Source organism: Otolemur garnettii, unplaced genomic scaffold (assembly GCF_000181295.1).
Source record: "Otolemur garnettii isolate 467f Iridium unplaced genomic scaffold, OtoGar3 scaffold00002, whole genome shotgun sequence".
NCBI lineage: Eukaryota > Metazoa > Chordata > Mammalia > Primates > Galagidae > Otolemur > Otolemur garnettii.
In genome coordinates this window covers 54,190,500-54,191,022 of record NW_003852397.1, presented here as the reverse complement: position 1 = coordinate 54,191,022, position 523 = coordinate 54,190,500, and the positions used below count along the sequence as shown (strand labels likewise).

Genomic DNA, 523 nt, shown 5'->3' with positions numbered 1-523 from the left:
AGTGATGTCCACTCACCTCGAGCCATATCCAGTTCGGTGCATCTCCGGTCAGGATTGGTATGAACCCGGCATTTAAACACAGCCCCAGGGGACTTCACTGATGTGCTGTATTTGGAATCTGCCTTTGGAGCACCCACAAGGACCCTGCATATCAAGAGGAAAGGGCTTTCTGTCACAACCCAATATGAGAAAAGAGGAGGCGGATGGTTAAATCCTAAGCCAGCCATGTTGGCTAAATGCTTAGTGGGAAACCATATTATTAGACTGTGCTATGTGTGCTGAGGGTGGGGGTGTCCTACAGTAAACCTGTTAGATTTTCTCTGGGCACATTAAAAGCTTAAGGGGCTAGGCATAGTGGCATATGCCTATAGTCTCAGTGACTCAAGAAGCTAAGGCAGAAGGATCACTTAAGTCCAGGAGTTCAAGTCCAGCCTCAGTAATGCAGTGAGACCCTGTCTATAAAAACAAAAGCTTAAGTGATGGTTGGGAACACACATAACCAACAAAAGTTTCCTATCCAGAA

The 523-nt window shown here is 46.3% G+C and overlaps 1 protein-coding gene across 1 annotated transcript in view; it reads right to left on the bottom strand.

Annotated features, from left to right (window-relative positions):
- ITGA9 (integrin subunit alpha 9) overlaps positions 1-523 on the bottom strand; it is a 346,390-nt gene that overhangs the window by 328,226 nt on the left and 17,641 nt on the right. Inside the window, exon 2 of the mRNA XM_003781794.3 lies at positions 17-144. Within this exon, the coding sequence (XP_003781842.1) occupies positions 17-144 (128 nt within the window). The remainder of the gene's footprint in view (positions 1-16; positions 145-523) is intronic.